Genomic DNA, 24,026 nt, shown 5'->3' with positions numbered 1-24,026 from the left:
AGGCAAAAGTAGATAAACCCACCATCCATGGTTAACTAGAAAGGTTAAAGATAGCATCAACATTTTAAATTGCACATCATTATGCAAAGACAGGTGCAAGGTCAGAAAATTGGATGGAATATAAGGAGTAGCAAAGGAGGGGGAGAGAGTTCATGTATCTTCAGGTTAGGGACTTTGCGTGAAAGGTCTGGAGGGGTTCTCTAGGTTGCCAGGATACATCCTGCTGGAGCAACTGCTGCTTCCGGATGTGAAAGGGGAGAGAAGAATTGGGGATAGATACAAGTGGCTGGGGGAGAGGGAGGTGAGTGGATGGTGAAGATCAAGGAGAAATGGGAAGTGGAGTTTGGAGGGGAGATCAATTGGGGAGTATAGAGTGAGGCACTGCTTAGGGTAAACGGGACCTCCTCTTGTGCAAGGATGAGCCTGATACACTTTAAGGTGGTGCACAGGGAGCATATGACTCGGGCGAGAATGAGTGGGTTCTTTCAAGGGGTAGTAGAGGAGTGTGAGAGCTGTGGGGTTGGTCAGTGAAAAGGGGAAAAATCTGTACAGACTGTACAGTTGATTGTTGGGAAGTATGTTTCCGGGGTGTTTATTCGCCCTAACCTGTTTTGATACATGTTTGTAATAAAATACAGTTTAAAAAAAAAAGAAACAGCAAAGGATGATTAAAGGATTAATAAGGAGGGGAAAATTAGAGTGCGAGAGAAAGCTAGCTAGAAATATAAAAACAGATAGTAAGAGATTTTATAAATATTTGAAAAAGAGAACAGTTAACAAAGTGAGTCTGGAGAACTGATAATGGAAAACAAGGAGATGGCAGATGGACTGTAAAGGTATTCTGCATCAGTCTTCACTGAAGAGCATACAAGTAACATCTAAGTTAGGTATTTTCAAAGTCGGGGTCGCGACCCGCGGGTGGGTTGCGGGCGGGTTTTGGGAGGGTCGCGGAGCTGTCCGTCACGGCGCTCCCGATTGCACAAATTCACGCGCAACAGCAGGCTTTTAACGATGCCGGCTGCGAGTGGCCTTCAAGAAGGCTGCGACCATATACAGAAAGTGCCGGTGCACTGCGCATGTGTGCCCGCTCATCGGTGCGCACACGCAGATGTTTGCGGATGTGGACTGATGAGCGGGCACGCACACGCAGTGCGGCCGCTTTTTTTCATATAGTCGCGGCCTTTATGAAAGCCGCTCGCAGCCTGCATTGCGTGTGAATCTGGCTGCTGCGTGTGAATTTGCGCAATTGGAACGCCGCGACGGATGGAGAGGTTTAAAGTAAGTGAAAGAGAGAGAGAGTTAAAGAGGCAGAGTGGTTTAAGGAAGATTTTCCAGAGTTTAGGGCAATAGCAGCCGACAGTACAGCCGCCAATTGTGGAGCAAAGGAAATAATGCACAAGAGGCCAGAATTGGGACTCCAACAAAAGAAGGTTAAAAGCTGGCTGCTGTGGTGTTGCCCGCAAATTTGCGCAATCGGAAACACAGAAGATTTAAAAAAAAATTCTACGTAATCTTCCTGCCTGAAGGGAGGCAGAGAGCAGGTCACGCACCCCCCCTCCCCCAAAAATGTCAAAATCACATGCTTTCGGCACGATTGCGATTCCTCCATTTTGTCAGCAGCAAATAAGATAAAAGAAATTGGTGGGTCGTGAAGGTCGTCCGACATGGGCCGCGAGAGTCGGCCAGCGTGCGTTCCGAACATCGGCCGTTGTGGGCTGCGAAGGTCGGCCGGCGTGGGTTGCAAAGTCGGCTGCCGTGGGTCGCGAAGGTCAGCCGGCATGGGTCCCGAAGGTTGGCCGGTTGGTAAAAATGGGTCCCCGGAAAAAAAGTTTGAAAACACTGATCAAAGCAGCTATAAATCAGCAAATGGAAGGGCATGGGGGGAGGAACATAGGAAAATTACAGTCACCAGAGACGTTGTGCTGAACAAATTGTTGGAGCTGCAGGCTGACAAGCACTCGGGTCCTGATGAGTTTCATCGTTGGGTCTGAAAAGGGGCTGGTGAGTGCATTGGTTTAATATTCAACAGCAAGAAATGCTAGGTGAATGTAGGTCAGCTGAACTCTTTTGGCACTATTTATTCAAGTTCTAGGATTTGTCCTGACACAGGCAAACTCGAAGATGTACAACTAAAGCCTACTCCAAGGACAAAGAGGATGTACAACGATGCTTCAGATTTTTCAACTTCTTAGCGCCATGCATAGCCAACTTTACCAATAAAGCATCATCAACGAGCGAGCTCTGAATGAAGGATTAGTGTTCCATATGTATTGTCGGAATGTCTTCAACACATGTCTGAGTCACTTAAACAAGCACCATCAGAGAGAAATGTATTCTATAATACAACAACCCAAGAAAAAAGAAGTCAGCGCAGTTCAAAAAAGCTAGCAGCATGTTTTAAGCAAGATGGCAAATGAATTGCATTTGGATCCAAAAGCCTATCACATGCAAAATCTAATTATCCGAACATAGAGCTCGAGACTCTCACAAAGGCGACACATGTACCTATTTGGTAAACAGTTCATTGTGGAAACAGACCACATACCATTGGAAATGATTTGGCATAAGCAACTGGGCACCACCTGGAGTAGGGCTTCAATGTCTGTTACATATCAGGTCGCAAAATGGTTATTTTAGACTCACTGAGCTGGTTACTCAATCTGAAAAAGACTGCAGATATTTTGCTAGATATACAAATGGACAACATAGGCGTCAAAGTAAAAGGTGTCGATCTGATGAGTTTTGGTCAACACAAACAGAAACAACTTCAGGAAGAAACAATAAATGATCCACGACAGAAAGCATTATGTAAAGTTATTGCAGATGGTTGAATTGATACGATACAAAAAGTGCCAGGCACCCTCAGATGTTTCAGGCCATACAAAGATGAAATAGGTATTTCAAGAGATCTGATTTTCAAAGGAAAAAAGGTGCTTCTACGAGAAGTTCTCTGCAAGGACATATTGTTTCAGTTATACCAGGGGCATATGGGCATAGAGCAAACAAAGGAATCTGAATTGGCCAATGATCAACAACAATTAAAAAAAGGTAGTGAGGGTGAGTACAGCATGCCCGAGTTATCAACCAAAGCACAAAGAACTTTGACACTCTCATGAAATTCCATCGTACCCTTGGTATAAAATTGCAAAAGATTTATTCATTTCTCATGGTGACAATTCCCCTTTACACATTTATAGGGAGGCAGTAGCGTACTGGTATTGTCGCTGGACTAGTAATCCAGAGACCCAGAGTTATGCTCTGGGGACCAGGGTTCAAATCCCACCAAGGTAGATGGGAAATTTAAATGGCGGCACGGCAGCACAGTGGTTCTCACTGTTGCTTCACAGCGCCAGGGTCTCGGGTTCCATTCCCGCCTGGGTCACTGTGCGGACATATTCTCCCTGTGTCTGCATAGGTTTCCTCCGGGTGCTCCGGTTTCCTCCCACAAGTCCCGAAAGATGTGCTGTTAGGTGAATTGGACATTCTGAATTCTCCCTCTGTGTACACGAACAGACACCAAAGTGTGGCGACTAAGGGATTTTCACAGTAACTTCATTGCAGTCTTATGTAAGTCTACTTATGATAATAATAATGATCATTATTATTAATCATTGATTACTTCTCCAGGTTCCCAATTATTAGATAACTGAAGGATAGTTCAAGTACATTCATGGCAGACAGAATAAGTGCATTATTCAGTTTGTTTGGATTGCCTGAAGAGGTCATATCAGACAATGACCAAATATATTGGCAGATGTTTTAGAGACTAAATGGGACATAAACCATGTGATAGCTTCACCATGCCATTCCAGATCCAACCATATTGCCGAGTGAATGGTTTGCACCGCTAAGGCATCAATCATGACGTGCAGGGAGATAAAGCAATATCTCTGCATCACATGATACATTTGAGAGAAACACCTTTAAATATGGGCAGACCATCACCAGCAAAAATCATGTTCAGAAGGGAAGCAAGGACAACTTTGTATTACGATCCCAGATGAGACTCCAACAGTGGCTAGGATATTGGACTGAAACTCAAATATATTATTTTATTTTGTAAGACTGTGTGGAAAGAATACTCCACTCCAGGAGTGACTGCATGAAGAAATAGGGATTTGGTATTTTAACACAAAACTATCGTGTTTTCGGGATCCTTAAGGGGGAAGGGGAGCAGCCCCAAGTCATGGTCCACATAGGCACCAACCACATAGGTAGCAAAAGGGATAGGGATGTAAGGCAGGAATTCAGGGAGCTAGGGTGGAAACTTAGAGCTAGAACAAACAGTTATTATCTCTGGGTTGTTACCCGTATCACGTGCTAGCGAGACGAGGAATAGAGAGAGAGAGCAGTTGAACACGTGGCTACAGGGATGGTGCAGGAGGGAGGCTTTCAGATACCTGGATAATTGGGGCTCATTCTGGGGTAGGTGGGACCTCTACAAACGGGATGATCTACACCTGGACCAGAGGGGTACCAATATCCTGGGGGGGAAATTTGCTAATGCTCTTCGGGAGGGTTTAAACTAATTCAGCAGGGGTTTTGGAACCTGAATTGTAGCTCCAATACTCAGGAGGTTGAGAGTAGTGATGTCATGAGTAAGGTTTCAAGATTGCAGGAGTGTACCGGCAGGCAGGAAGGTGGTTTAAAGTGTCTACTTCAACGCCAGGAGCATCCGGAATAAGGTGGGTGAACCTGTAGCATGGGTTGGTACCTGGGACTTCGATGTTGTGGCCATTTCAGAGACATGGCTAGAGCAGGGACAGGAATGGTTGTTGCAGGTTCCGGGGTTTAGATATTTCAGTAAGCTCAGGGAAGGTGGTAAACGAGGGGGAGGAGTGGCATTGTTAGTCAAGGACAGTATTACGGTGGCAGAAAGGATGTTTGATGAGGACTCATCTACTGAGGTAGTATGGGCTGAGGTTAGAAACAGGAAAGGAGAGGTCACCCTGTTGGGAGTTTTCTATAGGCCTCCGAAAAGTTCCAGAGATGTAGAGGAAAGGATTGCAAAGATGATTCTGGACAGGAGCGAAATTAACAGGGTTGTTGTTATGGGGGACTTCAACTTTCCAAATATTAACTGGAAACGCGATAGATCAAGTACTTTAGATGGGTCTGTTTTTGTCCAATGTGTGCAGGAGGGTTTCCTGACACAGTATGTAGATAGGCCAACAAGAGGAGAGGCCACATTGGATTTGGTACTGGGTAATGAACCAGGACAGGTGCTAGATTTGGAGGTAGGTGAGCACTTTGGTGATAGTGACCACAATTCAGTTATGTTTACTTTAGCGATGGAAAGGGATAGGTATATACCGCAGGGCAGGAGTTATATCTGGGGGAAAGGCAATTATAATGCGATGAGGCAAGACTTAGGATGCAACGGCTGGAGAGGAAAACTGCAGGGGATGGGCACAATGGAAATGTGGAGCATATTCAAGGAACAGCTACTGCGTGTCCTTGATAAGTATGTACCTGTCAGGCACGGAGGAAGTGGTCGAGCGAGGGAACCGTGGTTTACTGAAGTAGTTGAATCACTTGTCAAGAGGAAGAAGTAGGCTTATGTGAAGGTTCAGTTAGGGCGCTCAAGAGTTACAAGTTAGCTCGGAAGGACCTAAAGAGAGAGCCATGAAGAGCCAGGAGGGGACATGAGAAGTGTTGGCAGGTAGGATCAATGATAACCCTAAAGCTGTCTATAGGTATGTCAGGAATAAAAGACTGACTAGGGCCAGTCAAGGACAGTAGTGGGAAGTTGTGCGTGGAGTCCGAGGAGATAGGAGAGGTGCTAAATGAATATTTTTCGTCAGTATTCACGCAGGAAAAATACAATGTTGTTGAAGAGAATACTGAGATACAGGCTACTAGACTAAAAGGGCTTGAGGTTCATAAGGAGGAGGTGTTAGCAATTCTGGAAAGTGAGAAAATAGATAAGTCCCCTGGCCCGGATGGGACTTATCCTAGGATTCTCTGGGAAGCTAGGGAGGAGACTGCTGAGCCTTTGGCTTTGATCTTTATGTCATCTTTGTTGACAGGAATAGTGCCAGAAGACTGGAGGATAGATAGCAAATGTTGTCCCCTTGTTCAATAAGAGGAGTAGAGACAACCCCGGTAATTATAGACCAGTGAGCCTTACTTCTGTTGTGGGCAAAGTTTTGGAAAGGTTTAGAAGAGATAGGATTTATAATCATCTAGAAAGGAATAATTTGATTAGGGATAGTCAACACGGTTTTGTGAAGGGTAGGTCGTGCCTCACAAACCTTATTGAGTTCTTTGAGAAGGTGACCAAACAGGTGGACGAGGGTAAAGCAGTTGATATGGTGTAAATGTATTTCAGTAAAGCGTTTGATAGGTTCCCCACGGTAGGCTATTGCAGAAAATACGGAGGCATGGGATTCAGGGTGATTTAGCAGTTTGAATCAGAAATTGGCTCGCTGTAAGAAGACAGAGGGTGGTGGTTGATGGGAAATGTTCAGCCTGGAGTTCAGTTGCTAGTGGTGTACCACAAGGATCTGTTTTGGGGCCACTGCCGTTTGTCATTTTTATAAATGACCTGGAGGAGGGCGTAGAAGGATGGGTGAGTAAATTTGCAGATGACACTAAAGTCGGTGGAGTTCTGGACAGTGCGGAAGGATGTTGCAGGTTACAGAGGGAGGGACATAGATAAGCTGCAGAGCTGGGCTGAGAGGTGGCAAATGGAGTTTAATGCAGAAAAGTGTGAGGTGATTCATTTTGGAAGGAGTAACAGGAAGACAGAGTACTGGGCTAATGGTAAGATTTTGGTAGTGTGGATGAGCAGAGTAATCTCGGTGTCCATGTACATAGATCCCTGAAAGTTGCCACCCAGGTTGATAGGGTTGTTAAAAAGGCGTACGGTGTGTTAGCTTTTCTTAGTAGAGGGATTGAGCTTCGAAGCCATGAGGTCATGTTGCAGCTGTACAAAACTCTGGTGCGGCCGCATTTGGAGTATTGCGTGCAGTTCTGGTCGCTGCATAATAGGAAGGATGTGGAAGCATTGGAAAGGGTGCAGAGGAGATTTACCAGGATGTTGCCTGGTGTGGAAGGAGTATTTTATGACGAAAGGCTGAGGGACTTAAAGCTGTTTTCATTAGAGAGAAGGTTAAGAGGTGACTTAATTGAGGCATACAAGATGATCAGAGGATTAGAAAGGGTAGGCAGTGAGAGCCTTTTTCCTCAGATGGTGATGGCTAGCACGAGGGGACATAGCTTTAAATTGAGGGGAGATAGATATAGGACAGATGTCAGTGGTAGGTTGTTTACTCAGAGAGTAGTAAGGGCGTGGAATGCCCTGCCTGCAACAGTAGTGGACTCGCCAATATTAAGGGCATTTAAATAGTCATTGGATAAACATATGGATGATAAGGGAATAGTGTAGATGGGCTTTCGAGTGGTTTCACAGGTCGGCGCAACATCGAGGGCTGAAGGGCCTGTACTGCGCTGTAATGTTCTATGTTCTATTATTGACACAATATTAAACTCTTTAACATTGAGGGGCTGGTTTAGCACACTGGGCTAAATCGCTGGCTTTTAAAAAGCAGACCAAGCAGGCCAGCAGCACGGTTCGATTCCCGTACCAGCCTCCCCGGACAGGCGCTGGAATGTCGCGACTAGGGGCTTTTCACAGTAACTTCATTGAAGCCTACTCGTGACAATAAGCGATTTCCATTTCATTTCTTTAACATCACACCCGAAAATAACTTACAGCTACCCCTTAAACAACACTATTCTATACAGTAAATACAATACCTTCAATTACTATCTCTATTCCTAATTAAACAACAAGAAAGAAAAAAACTATAGCTCTCAATCCATCCTACATCCCCAATGGCACAGAGTAATCCTTGTTTTTCAGAACAGATTTGGCTCCTGATAGAATCCATGCAGACCCTGCTGGATGTCTTCTAAACGTTGCTGCAACTGGTTTGCTCAGCTTTCCCCTTGTCCTCAGATAAGTCTGCTTTGCTTTAAATGCCATTACTTTTATTTAAAAAAAATCCTTCTGAGAGAGCAAAATAATTTCTTATGGTCTAAAAGATAGACAGATTAGAACTCAATTCAAAATGCGTTCTCAAAATGTCTGAATGCGGGCAGCACGGTGATGCAGTGGGTTTGCCCTGCAGCCTCACGCGCCGAGATCCTAGGCTCGATCCTGGCTCTGGGTCACTGTCCATGTGGAGTTTGCACATTCTCCCTGTGTTTGCGTGAGTTTCACCCCCACAACCCAAAGATGTGCAGGTTAGGTCGATTGGCCCCACTAAATTGCCCCTTAATTGGAAAAAAATGAATTGGGTACTCTAAATTTTTTTTAAAAAATGTCTGAATACCTTAGCTCCAGTCAGCAATGACGTCATCTCCTCAAGCTGAATACAAATTAACTTTCCAGGCTGAAAACACATGAACTCCCCAGGGACTTCCCAGATTCAAACAACATTGCATTAGCCCAGGTAGAAATCCCGGCCAAGTGTTGATGCCGGCGTCAAAACCGGCGCGAACGATGTCGGCGTCAATGGGCCTCCAGGCCATGGCATCACCCCTTCCTTCGGGGCTAGAACAGCGCCGGAATGTTCTGCGCTGCTCCGGCACCGAAAGCCAGCCCGCCACGGCTGGCGCCGGTCCGCACATGCACGCCATGCCCGTCTCCGTGCAGGACCGTGGACAACATGCCAGAGCCCTACAGGGGCCCGGCGCGAAGGAACATAGACCACCACCCGGAATGAGCCCGCCCGCCGATCAGTTGCCCCCGATCGCGGGCCTGGCCACTGTGGAGGCCCCCCCTCAGAATTGGCTGCCCCTGCCCCCCCCCACCAGTCATCAGAGCGGTGTGGCGGGATTCTCGCGCCCCCCCCCCCCCACCGCCGATTCTCCGACCCGGCATGGGATCGGAGAATCCCGGCTATTATTCTGGTCAATTTCACCTCTGGCTCCTAAAAGCTTTCTGGTCATGCAAATTAAGAATCATTTTAAACGCAGGACTATGGCAGTGAAACACACTCTAACTTAGGCTGTTAACCCTTAAATTGTCAAATGTTACCAAAGGAAGTGAATCTTTAAATTCGTCTAAAAAAATAGTCTCTCTAAGTGCTTTTTACGTCCCTTCTTCTTTTGGTGCCCTTATCCAAATGAATCTACATTTCCCCCTTGAATTCATTTTAGGACTGCCCAGGCTGTTTTCTTGCATTTTGAAATTTCTGCCTGCACACCTCAGAAACCAACTTATATGCCCGAAGGATTGATTTATTTCCTGCATCATACTCTACAGATACCTCTTCTGACAAAGACGTACATACCTCACTCGCCCTACCTGCCAGTCTACTTTGTAAAAGTAATGTCAAAATTTAAAAAAAAAATTTTTTTTTAAATTGTCAAATGTTGAGAACCCAACGTATCTAAAATCCTGAATGTGTCACCATTCCCCTTAAAAAAAAATGAACCAGCAATATAAACAGACAGCTTCATTTTTCCAAAGCCTTTTAATTCTAAACATTTCTCCTGATTAAACACAACTTATATTCTACAACATATATATCATTTTACATTTTAAACATGCAAACGGAAACATTAGTATAGTCAATTTCAGTCTTCACACGTGCGTCGTGGTAAATCAGTCCCAGAATTGAGATGATTGATCTCTAACATCCAAAACTATCCTTCTTTGCTCGAGGTATGACTCTAGCCAGTGAACAGTTTTCTCCCCCAATTCCTATTGACTCCTGTTTTGCGATGGCACCAGTTCATGTTATGAACAAGGCTGTAATTAGGTCAGGACCTGAGTGGTTCTGACAGAATCCAAATTGAGTGCCAGTAAGTTATTGCTGTTAAGTGTTGCTTGATAGCACTGTCGACGACCCCTTCCATCACTTTGCTGGTGATCGAGAGTGGATTTATGGGGTGGTAATTGGCCGGGCTGGATTTGTCCTTCTTTCTGTAGACAGGACAGAGCTGGACAATGTTCCATATTGCCTGTGTTTTAGCTGTACTTGAACAGCTTGGTTAAAGTTGCAGCTAGTTCTGGAGTATAAGTATTCAGTACTGCAGATGGGATGTTTCAAGATCAATAATCTTTGCTGTATTCAGTGCCTTCAGTCATTTCTAGATATCACATGGGTTGAATCAAAATGGTTAAAGACTAACATCTGTGATGCTAAGGACCCCAGGAGGAAGCTGAAATAGATCATCCATTTGGCATTTTTGACTAAAGATTGTTGCAAATGCTTCAGTCTCGTCTTTTGCACTGATATGTTGCACGCCCCATCATTGAGGATAGGTATATTTGTGGAGCCTCCTTCTCTGGTTAGTTGTTTAATTGTCATCACCATTCACAACTGAATGTGGCTGGTCTGCAGAGTTTTAATCTGACCTGTTGCTTGTGAGATTGCTTAGCTTTGTCTATGGCATGCTGCGTCTGGTTTTTGGCATGTACATAGTCGTGTGTCGTAGTCCGCACCTCATTTTTAGGTATGTCTGGTGCTGGCAAGCATTCTTTCACTCCTCATTGAACCAGGGTTGATTCCCTGGTTCAATGGTAATGGGAGAGATATGACTGGATCATGAGGCTGCCAATTGTGCTCAAATACAATTCTGCTGCTGTTGATGGCCCGTAGTGCTTCATAGATATTCAGTTTTGAGTTTCTCAATCTGTTCTGAATTCTGAACTCTTGGGCATTCCTAATTCCAATTTCCCCACCATCCACAGCTGCGGAGGCCTCATATTTTGAAATGTGTTCTTTAAAACACCTTTTGGCTTGCACCCTCTCATATTCTGAGGTGCTCCCTAAATCATACTTCACTGACCAAGCTTTTGACTACTTGTCAAATATTTTTTGCCGAATATCTTTTCATGAGGCTCAGTGTCAAATTTGTTTGGTAATGCTCATGTGAAGCATGTTGGGATCCTTTGTTTGATGTTGTTGTCAAAATTAAGGTCTTTCGTGCCTGAAGAACACATACAAATGGATTTTCCATTCTTGCGTCTAAGTGCTGATGGCAACGGAGGATCTTTGGTGTTTCCTGAAGGAAGAATTAACGCCACACACGCACCGATTCTGCTACAGGTGCAGTGGTAGCACTTGCGGCGCGTGAAACACCCGCGGAACACTCAAAGAACAGCGGGAGAATCGCCGGATTCGTGCTGGACATGCACAGGGCAGACAAGCTTCAGCCGCGCATACGCCCTCAAACCCCCCACACACACGCACCGATCGTGCCGGAAAAGTTGGCGCCAGTTGTGCTGGACCACGAACCCGTCCAGCCCAACCCCACAGCCCACCCCCTGGCCACCTCCCAATACTCCCCCCAGCTCTAGCAGAAGCCCCCTGGCCATCAGAATTGCTCTCGGTGGAGTATGGCGGTGCTGGACACTGTCCACATGCCCTCTCTCTCTCTCCGCAGCCGCCACGCCATGCCCATGACCGCTGTGACCACACGTGGCCTGTGCTGTCGGAAAATCGGCCCATCGGAGGCGGAGCTTCACAGGTGGGCCCAATGATGGCATTCAAATGGGGTTTCGACTGCGCGTGGCACGCCTCTCGATGTCGATTTGGTGGTGCGGAGCATCACGACCCGGCGTCAAACTGCCACCTGCCGCGATTTTGGCATCTGGAGCCATTCTCCGCCCAATCGCCGTTCCCGATATCGGTGTCGGGCAACGGAGAATCCCGCCCATGCTTTTTAGAGCCAGTTTTATGTACCTAATTCACAGAAACTATTTTCTCTGGACAGTGCTCCTGTTAAATGCTCCTGTTAAAATGCATATTTTAAAAATAAATATGGTGATGAATTGCAAAATCAAACAGTAATCTTAATTTTCCTGCAACAAGCTTGCTTTAAGCCTCTGACCAGCTTAATGGCATTGGCTACTATAATTGAAGGAAAATTTTAAATGTTAACCCCAATCAATTAAAGAAGATAAACTGGTGCAGCTTACCTGTAATAAAGTCCGAGTTTCTGAATTTCTTCACCTTGTTTCATACATTGCTGTAGTGCTCCGTCTCTTTCTTTTTGTGCTGTTAGCAGTTGAGTCTGCAAACGATTACATTTATTTAATTTCATTACAATATGCATTAATTCTAACTATTCATTGTTTATTCAAAGGGCTTAACAAACAGGTTTGCTGCGCTGCAAGTTATACAACATGATAAACAGCTATTCCCATTCTTCTTTGCCGATCACTCGTTAACAAGTATGAGTGTCCACCTAATAAACACTGAGTTCCAGGAGATCTTGAGGGTGGATAGGAGGTATTCGATGGTGCCAAAGGAGGCGTTGTTGATGGAGAGGCAGAGGTTTCAGATGGAGTTTGGGTTAGCGTCAACAGGGAAGGTGGTGGGGCAGGTGTGGAGCGCCAGGGGGGCAGTGTATGAATACGGGGAGAAGGCAAGCAGGATGCCCGCCCATCAGTTGAGGAAGCAGGCAGTGAGTAGTGAGATTGGTAGAGTGAGGGACGAGGAGGGCAAGGTGGTGATCGATCCGGAGGGGGTGAATAGGGTATCTGAGGCCTTTTATAGGAGGCTCTATGAGTTGGAGCCCCCGATGGGGGAAGAGGGGATAAGGCAGTTTCAGAATGGCTTGGTTTCCCAAGCTGGAGGAGGGGCGGGTGCAGGGCTTGGAGTCCGCGATTGGGTTGCGCGACAGGGAAGGCCCAGGTGAAGCTGGGGCCACTGCTAATGAGCGTACAATGAGGCGAGGGAGAGGGGGGGGAGCTCCCCGCTACTTTGTCACAAGCTTATATCGCCCTGATTCTTAAAAAGAATAAGGATCCGGGGCAGTGCGGGTCACACCGCCAAATATCGTTGTTGAATGTGGATGTCAAGTTGTTGGCTAAGGTGCTCGCATCGCGAATTGAGGATTGTTTGTCGGGGTTGATTGGAGATGATCAGACGGGATTTGTGAAAAGAAGTTGTCAGCAACTTCTTTGTAGAGGTAGTGGTAGCGATGGACGTGGGGAAGGCTTTTGATCGGGTGGCGTGGGTGTATTTGTTTGAGGTGCTGGGGATTTCGGGTTGCGTTAGGGATTTGTGGATTGGGTCCGATTGGTAAATATGTGGACGAACCGAGTGAGTCTGCTCTCCCTGCTGCTTTTCGACTTGGGGATAGAGCCATTGGCAATGGTGCTTAGGACATTGAGGGATTGGAGAGCGATTTAGTGTGGGGAGGGGGGTCTAGCATAGGGTTTTGTTGCACGCAGATGATCTGCTATTCTATATTTCGGACCCATTGGGCTGCATTGGCGGGGATCATGGGGATTTGGGGGAATTTTGGCCGGTTTTCGGGGTATAAATTGAAAATGGGAAAGAGTGACGTGTCCCTAATCAAGGCCAGGGGGCATGAAGGGAGGTTGGGGACCTGCTGTTTAGGGTGGTGGGACGAGCTTTAGATATCTCGGTATCCAGGTGACGCCGAGCTGGGCCCAGCTGCAAAGGTAAAATTTGGCTCGATTGGTGGAGGGGATGAAGACAGATTTTAGGAGGTGGGATGTTTTGCCACGGTTGTTGGCAGGGCAGATGCAGACATTTAAAATAACAGTGCTGCCTAAATTTTTGTTTGTTTTTCAGAACCTCCCTATCTTTGTCCCCAAGTCTTTTTTTCAGAAAGGTGAAGATTGATTTTGGGGTTTGCGTGGGCAGGGAAGATCCTGCAGGTACAACGGGATTTTCTGATTGGGGGGGGGGGGGGGGGGGGGGGGGTGGCTGGCTGGCGTCGCTGAATTTGACCAATAATTACTTGCCCGGAAACATGGTGATGAAATGGGCTATGGAAGAAAGGGCGATTTGGGGACGGATGGAGGTGGTATCGTGTTGGGGGTGCAGTTGAGGGTTTTGTTGTTGGTGCCTCTGCCGTTTTCGGCAACCGTTAGTACAGTGATGGTGGCGGCTCAGAGGGTGTGTGGGCACCTTAGGCAGCATTTGGGGTTGGAGGGCATGTCGTTGTGGGCGCCTTTTTGGGACAACCACAGGTTTATGCCGGTGAGTCTGGATGAGAGGTTCTGACGGTGGCGGCAGCTGGGAATCGAGTATTTCAGGGACCTGTTTATTGGGGGCAAATTTGCGGGGCTGCAGGAGTTGGAGAAATTGTTTAAGTTGCCTTAGGGGAATGAGTTTAAGCTGCAGGTTCGGGATTTTGTGAGGCAAGAGGTGCCATCTTTCCCGGGGTCGCCGCCTCCGGTGCTGCAAGATAAGATTCTGTCGCAGGACAAAATGGGGAAGGGAAGGCATCAGATATTTACAAGGAACTGATGGAGTGGGAGCGTGCCCGGGTGGAGGATGTTAAGCACAAGTGGGAGGAGGAATTGGGAGAGGAGCTGCAGGCTGGGAAATAGGCTGAGGCTTTGCAGAGGGTGAAAGCGTCCTCGTCATGTGCGAGGTTAAGCCACATCCAGTTTAAAGTGGTGCATAGAGTCCATATAATGGTGGCAAGGACGATGTGGATTTTGAGGGGGTGGAGGATAGGCGCGGGGGAAGGGCCCCATCAATCACGTTCACATGTTCTGGGCATGCACAAGACTGAGGGGGTTCTGGTTTGGTTTCTCAAGGTGGAGGAGGGGGCGGGTGCAGGGCTTAGAGGCCGTGATCGGGTTGCGCGACAGGGAAGGCCTCAGGTGAAGCTGGGGCCACTGCTAATGAGCATGTACAATGAGGTGAGGGAGAGGAGGGAACTCCCTGCTACTTTGTCACAAGCTTGTATCTCCATGATTCTTAAAAAGGATAAGGACCGCCGAATATCGTTGTTGAATGTGGATGTCAAGTTGGTGCCGAAGGTGCTCGCATCGCGGATTGAGGATTGTTTGCCGGGGTTAATTGAGAGAATCAGACGGGATTTGTGAAAAGAAGTTGTCGGCAACTTCTTTGTAGAGGTAGCGATAGAGATGGACGTGGAGAAGGCTTTTGATCGGGTGGAGTGGGTGTATTTGTTTGAGGTGCTGGGGAATTTCAGGTTGTGGTAGGGGTTTGTGGATTGGGTCCGATTGGTAAATATGCGGACAAACTGAGTGAGTTGGGGTACTTTGGATTACACCGGGGGACGAGACAGGGGTGTCTGCTCTCCCCGCTGCTTTTCGCCTTGGGTTCTCGGGCATGACGTCAAAGATTCTGGGAGTGAGCATGGCCCCGAGTCCAGAGGTGGCGATATTTGGGGTGTTTGAAGACCCGGGAGTGCAGGGGTGGGCGGGGGGGTAAGAGAGGCTTATGTATTAGCTTCTGCCTCCTTGATAGCCTGTAGACAGATTTTGTTATGTTGGTAGGACTCTGAGCCACCGAAGGCAGGGTTGTGGGTCAACGATCTGGCGGAATTCCTGCCATTAGAGAAAACAAGTTCACTCTGCGGGGGTTGGTAGAAGAGTTCATTCGGATGTGGAAACGGTTCAGCCAATTTCTTCAAGTATTGTGGGATCAGCAAGAAAGGGTTTTCGGGGGGTGGTAAGGGGGGTTAGGGAGAAGGCGGGACCTGTTAGGGGGTCAGTGTCAGAGGGGCTGCAGGATTGAGGTTGTTGAGAGGTTGTTGGGAAGATAGTTTGTTGTCCTGTTGATATTTTGTACATTTATATTTTGTTGAAAAGCCCTGAATAAAAATAGTTTTAAATAAAGAAACTCCGTGTCACTGGTCATGGGCTCTGTGGGTCCAGTAAAGGAAGCACTGATTGGGTTTGGGCAAATTTTTTGAACAAGTATTGCCTATACTAATTTGTAAGAATCCAAGTATAGTACTTAAAAGAGGGTATTTGTAACATTTAAATAGAAGTATGCAAATCTACAATCATAAAACATTGCTCTGAAAATCAGAAATACCAAGTCATATTTAGAACCAGAAATTAGTGAGCAGAGTGAGCATTAGTGTCTCAAGAGAAAAAGACACAATGACTCAGATTTTGCACAATGTGATGGAGAAACAACGTCAACGTTGACCTCAAGAGAAGTTTCTTGCAAAGATTTAGTAGGCTCTGGAGCATAGATTTCCTCAACACAGATGTCACTTTGAATTCTGCGCCATCTATCATGGATCTGTGGGATCCTACAACCAGGTAGGTAGTAGTCAAGTTGATTGGATAATCAGATTAAAGATTACTCGTAGGTTGTAAAGCAGGAATTAATAAATATGTGACATAATTCACATTTAAATCATTGTACATAAAGCACAATGCTGATTGAGACATACATATGGGATTGAAAGAGTGGTTGTAATAGGAAACAAACTGGGAAAAAAATAATTTCCGTTATTTTAAAAGCATTTTTAAATGTACTTTTGAGGAAGTGTGAATTCACACTTGTAAAATTAGTTGTCTGGGACACAATTCAGCAGCAATTAGGGCTTTGTGCGGCGTTAAAAAACAAGTTACTCCTGACTTCAAAATTTTGATTATTTTTCCATTGAAAATAGTACATAACAGTTCAAGTTCTTGTGCTTTCAATTATTCTGTGTTGATTACATCCTTGAAAACTGCAATAACACATCCTATGGAGGAGCAAGGTATCACTGTCAGCAACATCCACATTTCTGAGTTTAACTGCACAGGAATAAATCGTTCTCCATTTTACACCGTACTGATGGTGATGCCAGTAGTTTCACTACCAATACAGCTGCAAATTCCTGGCCATTTTAATCCCCACCACTTGCATTATTACTGTTTATCCTGGACAACCGCTTACACCAGGCAAAAGATTATTGGAGTAGGTGGGTATGTGGAGTTGAGGACCGGAATTTTCCGGTCATTGCGATTCACTTTTTCCTGCCAGCAGCACACCCTGCCAGCAGGTTTCCCACTGGCGTCGGGAGGTTACAATGGGAAATCCCATTGACAAGTGGCAGGAAGATAGAATCCCGTCGTCAGAGAATGGCGTGCCTCCAAGAAACATGTTGCAGGGGAACCGGAGAATCTAGCCCAAGGTTACAATCAGATGAGCCATGATCTTGTTGAATGGTGGAGCAGGCTCAAAGGACCGAGTGGGCTACACTTGCTCCTAATTTGTATGTAAGGCACCATAGATGTAATTTACAAAGATGATGTTTAATCTGATGAAGTCAGCCGGCTATTTTCAGTTTCTGCAGTTGTTTGCACCTCATTAAAGTTCAATTACCCTGTCATTAATATTTAACTTTAAATGACCAATTTGTTTTTATTGAAATCAGCCCCTCACAGCACTTTCCCTCTCTTGCTCGCTGTTTGATTTTGCTGGAAAAGCCTTAAGGGGTTTATATGGATTGTCAATTAATTTTCATTGATTTCATATCTTGTTCCTGGCAGTTTGTAAAGATTATCTGAAAATTTTCTGTCTGATTTTCTTGGTCTGGGATTTTTAAAGCACACAGCCCCCATTGTATCAAAGTACAGATGGATCTCTCATCAAGCCTTCCATAAACTTAGTATTAAAATTCCCGTACCTCCTTAGGGTACTCATGAAGATCCCATCTTCTCAACTTTACCTCTAGCCTGAGGTATGATGACCCTCAGTGAGATAACCTTCACGAGGACCATGGGGGATCACTGATTGACCTTCCTGTGGGTTTCATAGAATACGGGTTCCAGTGGTGAGCAGGCGGAGGCCCGCCCAGATGGGGCTCGTTAGTGGGACGTTTAAATGTAGCTCCCAGACCCGGACTGGCAGTTCCTAATAGTCTTGGCTGCGAAGTTTGTTTTGTGTGTCATGGTAGCGGCTTTATTTTCAGTTCAAAATAAATCAGTTTGGCCTTTCACTCTGCATCGCCTGGAGTTATTACTCTCAGGTTAAATCACCACCAGTCAGCTCTCTCTCAAAGGGGAGAGCAGCCTATGGTTCTCTGTGACTATCAATGATTAGAATACCAATAGGTTGCTCATACCAGGTTCCTGTACCAGCCTCCCCGGACAGGCGCCGGAATGTGGCGACTAGGAGCTTTTCACAGTAACTTCTTTGAAGCCTACTTGTGACAATAAAGCGATTTTTATTTTTTTCCATTTTCATCCCATTATCTCCCGAGTACCATACCTGAATCACAAACCATTTCATTAAAGTCAACATTAAAACACGTGCACATGTCACACTTTGTTTCAGATGCAACACAGTAAGATGTTGAACGCTTCACAGCAACCTATAAAATTATTTAACTGAACAATTGAAAGTTGCTATTGTCCCAGAGGGCCATAGGCTGCTCTCCCGTTTTGAGAGAGAGACCTGACTGGTGGTGATTTAACCTGAGGGTCACCACACCTCGGGTGAGGGAGAAGGTTGAAAAGGCAGGGCTTTCATGGTGACTTCAGCTGGGATGGGAACTGAACCCCGCGCTGTTGGCATCGCTCTGCATCACGAATCAACTATCCAGTCAACTAAGCTAACGTATCCAGCACCGGCCCTAGGGTTGCTGGCGCCCCGGGCAAGCTGAACTTCGGCGCTCTTCGGGGGGGGGGGGGGGTCGGGGGGCGGGGTCGGGGGGCGGGGGACGGGGCGGGGGGGGGGGGAGGGGGCCGAGGCGGGGGGGCCGAGGCGAGGTGGGGGGGGGCCGAGGTGGGGGGGCCGAGGTGAGGGGGGGGCCGAGGTGGGGGGGGGGGGCGGCGGGGGGGGGGCCGAGGCGGGGGGGGGCGGCGGGGGGGGGGGGGGGCCGAGGCGGGGGGGGGCCCGAGGCGGGGGGGGGAGGCGGGGGGGGGGGCGAGGTGGGGGGGCGGGGCCGAGGGGGGGGGCGCGGCCGGAGGGGGGCGGGCGGAGGGGGCCGCCCTGGGGGAGGGCGGCCACCGCGCATGCTCTGGTTGGCACCGGCCCAACTGCGCATGCGCGGGACCCGAGTCTCTGGCGCCCCCTAGCACATGGCGCCCCGGGCGACTGCCCGAGTTGCCGGTGCCTTGGGCCAGCCCTGAACGTATCTCCAAACTAAGCTCTGAGCGACCCGTATCTGAATTATGTTTTCTAGCCTTCAAATAGCTGAACACCTTATTGTACATTGTATGGTTATCCTGTCATTATAAAATAGTACTATTTATTGAGTCAGAAATTACTGCCATGGAGCACACAGGAACTGTTACTGTTTGCTCTTTACTTGTCATATATGTGTAAGCTTCCTTCTATCAGTCAGTAACATATATCGCCACAACACAAATCACATAATTTGTTTAAGGGAGCATACATTCCATGATACTTCTTCCATGAATAAAAATAAAAATATATTGCTTCACTTCTGCTGCACCAATTCAACAACAGTTTGCAGTGTGCTCTATGACAGTAATTTCTGACTTGGTGTTCTTAAACATTTTGAGCTTCAGACTTGCTTACATTGCCTTCTGAACCAGTCACTGTGTTCATAGAATTTACAGTGCAGAAGGAGGCCATTCGGCCCATCGTGTCTGCACAGTCTCTTGGAAAGAGCACACTACCCAAGGTCAACACTTCCCCCTATCCCAATAACCCAGTAACCCCACCCAACACTAAGGGCAATTTTGGACACTAAGGGAAATTTATCATTGCCAATCCACCTAACCTGCACATCTTTGGACTGTGGGAGGAAACCGGAGCACCCAGAGGAAACCCACGCACACACGGGGAGGATGTGCAGACTCTGCACAGACAGTGACCCAAGCCGGAATCGAACCTGGGACACTGGAGCTGTGAAGCCATTGTGCTATCCACAATGCTACCGTGCTGCCCATGAATAATGTTAATGCAGACTGCTATCCTACAAATTACTTTCTTGATTCATATATCTGAAAATTATGAGGGTGAAAAGTAATTGTATGAAAATATTCCCATCATTATTCAAAAGAAGGGTTTCCAAATTCAAGTAACCACAAAGTGCACAGTAAGAAATTAACAGCGTTATTCCACCCACATAGCATTTCAAGGATCAGGTGATTTTTAAAAAGCTATAAAAGAGATTTCTCTAATTGCCAGCTGTTGAAACAGATGTGTGTAACTACTCTTATTAACCAACAGCTGGAAGGGAGGACAATTGGGTTTCACTAAACCAACAGTCAGCTGCCTTCCAATAATTACCTATGTTATAAAGCATAGTTGATAAGAGCAGAAAGGACTGGTCAACACCACAATGGATTGGGTTGCAGTATAATACATGATTTAGGAGAAGTTTAACAAATGATTAGTCTTACAGCTTGCTTTATGTCATTTGAAATTTGCCAATCATTTCTTACATTGGCAGATAACAGTAAACTTATAATGCTTGTTAAAATGACCACTTATTCCTTTTTGCTAGCTTTCCCAGTCAGCATTTAATAAAATGTCAAAACTATAAAAAAATAACTTAAATTGAGTCCCCCATCAATCAGAAAAACTACAAGCCAATACTATGCACAGTAATTTAGATATTTTAAAACCAACACTACTTTTTAAGTACTGTCATACATCAATCGACATACCCACACACAGACAAAGACACAGCCAATATGCTGAATGTAAACCAGTATAACTGCACTAATCTCCTGTTCTTCATTGCTATAGCAACACCCAAAAGCTTCAATGGTCAGGCGATCACATCGCATCACTGCTGCTTGTGTCTTCTGCAATGTTATGGATGGCTGGATAGGGTATTTATTCTTTTTTTCAGTGTTGCTAACATATATGTTTACACAATTGACCTAAAATGTGTTGTAAACAAGATAGAAAATAGGAATTAAGTTAGTTCATACTTGAGGTAACATAGCTCAAAGGTCTGTCTGATACACCAAATCTCAATACGTATTCTACAATTGCCCCAGCCCTAGGTACAGGGAACAACTTTCAAAAATATCACTCTCACTCAAAGTGGAATTAACTTTAGATTCCAACTGTGAAAAAAAAATCTGTTTTAGTAGCCCTATATGTGGCAAATGTCAAATATGCACCGATGAAGGCCAAATAAGAATTTTCTCAAAAACTAGCACACAGGAATTTTTGGAAGACGAGTACAATTTAGTTTATTTGCTTTGCTAAAATTGTGACTGCGTCGATTTAGGTTGACACATTTTAGGCTGGGTTCCTTTTGCAAACATAAAATTGATACCTATCTAGGAAAGCCCTGTGTTGTAAAGCCAAAGCTACCAATTTCCTACTCTAACCTGTCACTTATACTCATTAATACCTCACACCCCTGATACAGTGTTCTACCACTCCTAAGTAGTAAAGGTTATTTACACAAAATGACTGAGCTACTAAGGAACTTAGTTTTATTTGAGGGTGTGGTGTCTTTTAACTCGTGTTTTAAATATTATACATGATCACACCATGCTTCAACTACTTTTAAATGCGCACAATGTGTGCTATTCATCATCATTTCATCAATGAATTTGTTATGGAGCTCTTTAGATTTCAAAACATTTTCATATTTTTATTCTTTTGTAAGTCAATTGAAATACCTTGCAGCATTGGTATTTAATACTGGTATTTAAAATACTCAGATTTCAGAAGCCAGGCAATACAGCCAAGATTGCATTGTCTAAGAGATCATAAAAGAAGGGCCAGGCAACATTTCCAATGTAGTAAATTTTACTAGAAATATAAATCACATGCATGTTTGAAGGGGTTTTCAAAAATGCAGATGCGAATATTATAAATATGTATGATTAAGCAAACATGTCCAGTTATTATGCATGAAATGATGGCAATAAGGCTGCAGCAACAACTGATGTCTGAATTGTCCCAAGATTTGTTCTGCAGTCATAACGTAGAAATGCTGATACATGCTGGATCTGGTGCAATGCTTCTTCATGGTGTGAGTAGTGGCACATTTGGTGGCTCCTGTTCAAGATTGATTTTTTTGCTTTTTTCCTACCTGAAGGGTGTAGTATTGGAGGGGGAGAAGGTGCAGGATGCCCAGGGAAAAGAATACTCCTTAAGGGTAGCTGTTGTATGCATCAGCTGGTGGAGTTCCAGCAGCAGAGGAAAGAGGCTCTTGAAGACCTGACCAAGGTGGTAAAGCCGTTGAGATCTGGATTGAGCGAGTTCAGCAGACGCTGGAGTCCCAGGGCTGGGTGATTCAGAAAGTGAAGGAGGCAGTGGCGGAGCATGAGGAGAAGATGGCGTCGCTTGCGGCGGAGTTGGGAGTGATGCGGGAAAGCTAGAAAAGGCTGAGGGAGAAGGTGGAGGACATGGAGAACTCCAGGAGGCAAAATGTGATGATTTTTGGGATGCTAGAAGGCTTTGAAGGTGTGGAGGCCGCCACGTATGTGGCGTGAATACTGGAGAATTGATGGTGAGGAGCCCTTTGATCGGCCTCCTGAGATGGACCTCGCATACAGGGTGCTGAGGAGGAGGCCACAGCTGGGTGAGACGCCGAGGGCGATGGTGGTTCGGCTGCATCGCTTTTTGGATAAGGAAAGGATCCTCCGATGGGTGAGATGGGTGTGAGTTGCGAGCCTACCAACACCTTGGAGCTTGTAGGCTCGCGGAGTTGGTGAAGAGGAGGGTTGAGTTCAACCGGATAAAGGCTGCCTCTTTGAGAAGTGGGTGAGGTTTGAAGCATTGCTTGTGGGTGACATTTCAAAAGCAGGAGCTCTATTTCGACACGCCAGAGGAGGCAACGGACTTTATGAGAGACAATAGACTAGGAGTGTTGTGAGGACATTGAACTTTGGACGAGATGTGTTTGCTTTGTAAAGTGTCTGGGGGTGGGTATTCTGGGACAGGTCTTAGCGGGGGAGCAGTGATGGTGAATGTGCCTTTTGTTACTCTTTATACATTGACGGTTGGGATTATTGGAGGGGGGAAACTGGAGGGAACCAGGAGAAGTTGGAGGTCTTGGGTGGGGGTCACCATGCTAGTTGGGTGAGATAGTAAAGTGGGGGGTTGCCAGGAGGAAGTTGTGGGGGGGGGGGGGGGGGGGGGGAGTTGTTTTTTGTTTGAGGGTGTGGCGTAGGGATTGAAGCCGGTGAACATCTGAGGGTGGGCCTGTAGTGGCGCATGGCCAGGGGCTGGCTCAAGAACGGGTTTGGCTGATCGACAGAGGAAGGGGGCGGGGAGCCCCCCCTCCACCCCCCGACCAGGTTAATCACGGGGAACATAAGAGGGTTGAATGCGGCAGTTAAACGATCACGTGTGTTCACGAATTTGAGGAGTTTGAAGGCGCACGTGGCATTTTTGAAGGAGATGCAACTGAAGTTGGGGGATCAGACAAGACTGAGAAAGGGATGGGTAGGGCAGGTGTTTCATTCGGGGCTGGATATAAAGATGAGGGGGGTGGCGGTGTTGGTCAATACAAGGGTTGCGTTCGAGGTGGGGAGCATTGTGGCCGATCCAGGGGGGTAGGTATGTAACGGTCAGTGGGAAGTTGCAGGGAATGCCAGTGGTTCTGGTAAATGGTTCTGGTTATTGGGATGATGTGGATTTTATCAGGCAGGTGCTGGGGATGATTCTGGACCTGGACTCGAATGGGTGGATTATGAGTGGGGGGGGGGGGGGGGGGGGGAATTTTAATAGTCATAGATCCAAGCTTGGACCGGTTGAGTCCCAAGTTGGCGAGGGTGTCAGCAGTGGCGAGAGAGCTGAAGGGGTTCATAAATAGATACTTAGATGATAGGAACAGGAGAAGGCCTTCTGGCCCTTCGAGCCTGCTCCGCCATTAATCACGATCACGTCTGATCATCAAACTCAATAGCCTTATCCTGCTTTCCCCCCATAACCTTTGATTCCATTTGCCCCAAGTGCTATATCTAGCCGCCTCTTGAATATATTAAATGTTTTAGTATCAATTACTTCCTGTGGGAATAAATTCCACAGGCTCACCACTCTTTGGGTGAAGAAATGTCTCCTCATCTCTGTCCGAAATGGTTTACCCTGAATCCTCAGACTATGACCCCTGGTTCTCGACACATCCATCATTGTGACCATCTTCCCTGCATCTACCCTGTCTAGTCCTGTTAGAATGTTATTAGTCTTTATGAGATTCCCCCTCATTCTTCTGAACTCTAGCAAGAACAATCCTAACCTAGTCAATCTCTCCTCATATGACAATCCCACCATTGCTGGAATCAGTCTGGTAAACCTTTGCTGCACTCCCTCGAGAGCAAGAACATCCTTCCTCAGAGGAGACAAAACTGCACACAATACTCCAGATGCGGCCTCACCAAG

At 46.3% G+C, this 24,026-nt stretch overlaps 1 protein-coding gene across 5 annotated transcripts in view; it reads right to left on the bottom strand.

Moving 5' to 3' along the window:
• The window catches only part of mipol1 (mirror-image polydactyly 1), a 569,773-nt gene that overhangs the window by 159,460 nt on the left and 386,287 nt on the right, over positions 1-24,026 (bottom strand). For all 5 annotated transcript variants that reach the window (XM_038780869.1, XM_038780849.1, XM_038780840.1 and 2 more), the window contains one exon: positions 11,939-12,033. In XM_038780869.1, the coding sequence (XP_038636797.1) occupies positions 11,939-12,033 (95 nt within the window). The remainder of the gene's footprint in view (positions 1-11,938; positions 12,034-24,026) is intronic.

This window comes from Scyliorhinus canicula, chromosome 2 (genome assembly GCF_902713615.1).
Source record: "Scyliorhinus canicula chromosome 2, sScyCan1.1, whole genome shotgun sequence".
NCBI classification, from domain to species: Eukaryota; Metazoa; Chordata; class Chondrichthyes; order Carcharhiniformes; family Scyliorhinidae; genus Scyliorhinus; species Scyliorhinus canicula.
This window is presented reverse-complemented; position numbering and strand designations above follow the sequence as displayed.